Source organism: Haemaphysalis longicornis, unplaced genomic scaffold (genome assembly GCF_048455015.1).
Source record: "Haemaphysalis longicornis isolate Haplotype H1 unplaced genomic scaffold, Haemaphysalis longicornis Haplotype H1 scaffold_1, whole genome shotgun sequence".
In the NCBI taxonomy this organism is placed as follows: Eukaryota; Metazoa; Arthropoda; class Arachnida; order Ixodida; family Ixodidae; genus Haemaphysalis; species Haemaphysalis longicornis.
Genome location: NW_027526203.1, coordinates 269,608,950 through 269,614,280, shown reverse-complemented (window position 1 = coordinate 269,614,280; position 5,331 = coordinate 269,608,950). Strand labels below are relative to the sequence as shown.

Here is a 5,331-nt window from a genome sequence, read left to right as displayed (position 1 = left end):
GACTTTAACAGCACTTTGTAATCCCGTATCTCAGTGAGTCGTGGCACGGTTTCAGTGCAGGTATCAACTTTCGATATACGTGAAGTCATTGGCAAATAAAAACTACTGCAAGAACACAAACAACGGTGTCCGTTAAACTTCCTTGCTTTTGTCGTCGCCGGGCCGGGCTGCGCGGTGAGCAGCACCCTGGGCTTCGTTTGTTCCTGCCCGGATCCTCGAGCCGAGGGCACTGCCGGTGCCTTGCTTATCCGGGCCGCGTACGTTTCCGCGCAAGTATACCTAAAGCGTGGCAAACTGTTCTCATGGCGACGCAGTGAAACCTCCCCCTCGCGAGGGGCACGATCAAATGCAGAGCATTTCCGGGAGCGCACGACGTTAAGTAGTTTGCGTTACGTTAATGTTGTTGCACTTGTGGCAACTGCGGACGAGAGAGCGCTCGTCAGCAGTAAAATTAGCAGCCTCGGTGCACGTTGAGTCCGAGAGAGGGGAGAGAGTGTCCTTGAAACGTGCCTGGGCGCGCTATCGAATGTTGATCGCGCCGATAGCGAAACGTCTGAGCCGGGCATGTGGAGGCGAGCGATGCGGACTACTACGGACGCCTAGAACGGGTGACATCGTGAGTTAAAGAAATGCTCTGCATTTAAAAAGTTAGGACAGGCCCTAACATAACGTTTGCGAGGCCGCAGCCCCCATGTCGACGAGCCCACTGAGCCCAGCTCTCTTTCCCATTCTACTCTGCTGTTTACGGTTCGATAACGGCTTCGCGGTACGGGCGGCACGCGAAGGGGAAAGCAGACGACGGGAGCAGTGCTTGGGTTCGTACAGCAGGGCGATCTTTTTGCGCTAATGAAACTTTGAAAGACGCCAGACAGAGCGACACCGCACCCTTGTGAGGAGCAAACAACGACTAAATTTATTTCGATAGTGCTGCTGCCTACACAGCGAGCTCGAGGCGGATATACAGTGTTGCCAGATGGCTAGACGAAAGAAGTCGGAGTTGGGGGTTTCTACATACTCCCCCCGGAATGAGCTTCAGATCATTCTAAGGTACATTCTATAGGATACAATAGCTGAATCGGTCTTCTGAGGATGGTTCCACTTGGTAGACGCACCATACACGCTCTAACACGTCCATCTCGTCCGACCAGCACATCATCTACCACTCCGGTTTTCCACAGCTGTCTTGGCAGATGATGCTCATGAACTAACACAAGAGTTCCTTTCCTCAATGCCCTGGATGCACTTGGTATGGCAAAATGCGCGGAGCGCAAAGAAGTCAGGTACTCCTGTCGCCATCTTCGCCAGAAGTGATCAGCCAACCTTTGCCGGTATCGCCAACGACGGGTCAACTGATCCTGCGTTGATGAGTGTGTTTCCTGACCAGACCCACTGGGAAGGCAAGTCAAACGTCTGCCAACGAGAAAATGTGAGGGGGTCAGTGGTTCTGGTTTGTTCGATTCTGCATACACGTAGGTTAGCGGTCTTGAGTTTATGACGGCTTCGATTTCGGTCAGAACCGTAGTGAGCTCCTCAAAATTGCAGTAGCAGTTGCCCAATACCTTCTTTAGAGATGTCTTTACAGACCGCACCATCCTTTCCCAGAATCCGCCCCACCAGGCGGCTCTTTCGACGATGAATTTCCACTGAATCTGATGACCCGTGAAATAGTTCTGAACTTCTTCTCCACGCAGTGTTTCCCACAGTCGCTTCAAATCCTTTGATGCTCGCTTGAACGTTTTTGCGTTGTCCGAAAAGATGGTTCGACAAACTCCTCGTCTTGCTATGTACCTTTTGAATGCCATGAGAAAGCTGGCAGTAGTCATGTTACCCACTAGCTCCAAGTGCACAGCGCGTGTAACCGCACGCGTGAAAACCAGTATGTATGACGTTTTGCTCCTGCCCTGATCCTTTGTATTCAATGGTCCTGCGAAATCAAGGCCAGTCACCTCAAACGGTGGAGCCTGAGTCACCCTGTCACGTGGCAAAGGAGCTACTGGTTCGGTTGCAGCGCGGCTGTTGAAACGGTTGCACGTGAAGCATTTCTTCAAGGCCTTTTTGACCATCTGTCTTCCGCGAACCACCCAGTACTGTTCCCTGAGCTCCGTGAGCGTTTCAAGTGCGCCAGCATGTAAAAGTCGGCGATGGGTGGCGCATATCAGGAGCTCGGTGAAATGATGGCCCGCAGGGAGAACGATCGGGTGCTTCGTGCTGTAGGGGAGGGCGGAGTCGTCAAGACGTCCTCCGACCCTTAATATTCCGTCTTGGTCGCAGTAGACATCCAGGTCACGCAAAGGAGAGTTGCTTGCCAAGCGGGTTGACCTTTGAATACATTGCAGCTCTTCGGGGAAGGCCTCGCGCTGCACCTGCGATGTCACAAGCGTCTGAGCTCGTGCGATCTCGTCTGCTGTCAGATGTCCCGTGTGCTTCTCGTTTCGGTTTCTTGAGTTATGCAAGAAACGTTGCACCCACGCGACAACTCGAACAAGCTTAAAAAGGGAGCTGTACTGCTTCATTGGCAAGACCGTTTCTTCGACTGTTACGTTGTGAACGCGAACTGGTCTTTCTTCCTCTGCTTCAGTCAGTTCGACATCCTCATGTCTTGGCCAGGCCGCAGGTGGTTCAGCAAGCCAGCTTGGTCCATTCCACCAAACCATGTTTTCCTTGAGGGCCTTAGGGCTCACTCCTTTCGTCAGGAAATCAGCTGGGTTCTCCGCTCCGGGGCAGTGATTCCACGTATCCGGATCAGTTCGCTGTTGTATCTCCAGCACTCGATTGGCCACAAAGGGTTTCCAGAGTCGCGCTGACCCTCGGACCCAGTGTAGTGCAACGTTAGAATCTGTCCATATGTACCACCTCGCAACTGGTAGGCTCAAAAATTCGGACAAATATTCCTTCATTCTGGCACCCACCAGCATTCCCATCAATTCCAGTCTTGGAAGAGAAAGCTTCTTGATTGGCGCCACACGTGACTTCGATAAAACCAAAGTCATGGTCGATTCGCTTGTTCCTGTTGCGCACAAGTACGCTACAGCTCCGTATGCCTTGGGGCTTGCGTCCGTGAAAATGTGGACGTCAATTTGGCCGTCCTTGAGACCACTGCATCTTCTGGGTACTGTGACCTCCATTAAATGATGCAGCTGTGTGTGCCACTGCTTCCAAGCTGTCTGTACGTCTTCAGGTAGGGGGGCATCTCATTCGAGTCCCCGTTCCCAGAGTGTCTGAAACAGCAACTTCGCGGTCACTGTTACTGGGGAGAATGAGTCCAAGCGGGTCGTAAATGCGCGCCGATGCCCGGAGGATGAAGCGTTTTGTATTGCTATTCTGATCCAAGAAGTCCAGGAGGGCATTTAAAGATAAGGCCAAGCAGTCTTGCTCCTTGTTCCACACGAGTCCCAAGACCCGTGAGCAGCTGGCCATGGGGCATTCAACTTGGCTCTCGCCACATCCTGTCCTGTCATTGTCCAGCAATCGTTGCAATGTCTTCGAATTCGTGCTCCACTTCCGTAGTGTCATGCTCGCAAGATTCATGACTTCGAGGGCTTGACGGTAGAAATCTTCCGCCTCTTGTTCAGACTCCGTTCCGGTGATTAGATCGTCCACGTAGAGGCTTTCCGCGATCTTTTTTGTCGTCTCGGGGTGGCTGTCCGCCTTCGACAAGTGATGACGCAAAGTGGCGGCGAGAATGAATGGGCTGCTTGTCGCTCCAAAAGGCACCCTTGTCATTCTCCAGACTTCCATCGGTGGGCTTGGGTCGCTCTTTGTTGGCATACGCTCATACCAAAGGAATCGCAGAGCATCGCGATCCTCAGGGCGCACCAAAATCTGCAGGAACGCCTTTTCAATGTCAGCAGTCAGGCCGATGCGATGAATCCTGAAGTTCAGTAGTACCTTCAGAAGGTCCGGGTTCAAATTGGGTCCTGCCTCCAGACTCTCATTTAGGGAAGCACACCCTGCATCACTGGACGATGCATCGAACACGACTCTAATTTTTGTCGTAAGACTGTCAGGTTTGAAGACTGCTCGATGTGGCATGTAGTACAGTCGTTGTTCGGGCTTGACGTCAGCCTCTGCAGATACTCGTTCCGCAAATCCTTGCTGCAGGTACTGACGTATCGACTCATCGTACTCAGTCATCATCCGTTCATCATTCACCAGCTTCTTAGTGAGGTTGAACAAACGCTTCTTTGCTATAGCTTCGTTGTTAGCTAATAGGAAATTCACTTGCTTCCAAAGAAGTCCAACCTCGTAGCGTCCGTCAACGAGCTTGATGGAGGATGTAAATTGCTTGACAACATGGTCCTCTTCGTTTTGTTGGGCGACTGGTTCGGTAATGCCCATACTCTCAAGCTCCCAAAAGGACCTGAGTTCGGCGGACAGGCTCTGCGTTTCTCCACACACGTGGGTCCGGAGAACAGCAGCGGTCGAACAGCAGGCAGTTGAGCTGCTGCGGGGAATTGGTCCCTGAAGTGTCCACCCAAACTCAGTGTTGACCGCAACCAGAGCTCCCTGCAGTTTCTGCATGTCTCCAGACACGAGAGTCCAGTAGTAGTCAGCTCCAACGAGAATGGAGATGCCAGTTCTCGCCAAGTGGGCTGGGGGCACGGTGACATCCGCCAGTTCCCGTATCTTCGCCTTGGCTTCATGAACGACATGCTCAGGAAGAATGAGATGGTCAGTGCAGATGTCTGGTATTTCTAGAGCTTCGATGGAATGCTCCTTTCGGTTGTATTGACTCCTGAGCCAAAGTCGCACTCGCTTGCGTTTTTCCTTGATGATGTTTCCGGCTCCTCCGAAGGCGTATATCGTGACGTCCTCTTCCCCAAGAACCTCCAGCTGCAGTTCGCGAGAAAGTTCTTCGGTCACAAAGGTACGCTGGCTACCTCCATCAAACAAGAGGCGGGCCAGTGCTCTTCGCTGACGTCCTTCTGCCCAGACTTGGGCCGTTTGGAGAAGCACGGAAGACGCCTTGTCGTTCTTCTTGCCTGTAGCGCAGTGCAGCTCTGTTGCTGTGTTCTCACTTTTCTTCCACCCAGGGTCGCACATCTGAGTCAGGTGCCTCTTGCCGCAATTCTTGCACCTGACGCTTTTGTTGTGACACTGTCTCGAAGTGTGGCCTTTGACAGCGCAGCGGAAGCATCTACCGGAATCCCGGAGGGTCTTCTTCTTTTCCTCCAGAGAAAGTGGGGCTTGACATTCCTTCGTTCCGTGGTTCTTCGCAGCACAGAATGCGCATGGATCCATATGCCGCGACCCACTTCCCGAATACAGTGAAGCCGTTGACGCTTTCCACTCTCTGGTCTTTTCATTTTCGAAACGGGGTTTCGTACTGGG

The 5,331-nt window shown here is 52.5% G+C and overlaps 1 protein-coding gene across 1 annotated transcript; it reads right to left on the bottom strand.

Moving 5' to 3' along the window:
* Window positions 1–3,174: 3,174 nt before the first annotated feature.
* LOC144158900 (uncharacterized) lies at window positions 3,175–5,043 on the bottom strand. Its single transcript, XM_077690087.1, has one exon. The coding sequence runs from the start codon at window positions 5,041–5,043 to the stop codon at window positions 3,175–3,177; it is 1,869 nt and encodes a 622-aa protein (XP_077546213.1).
* Window positions 5,044–5,331: the final 288 nt, after the last annotated feature.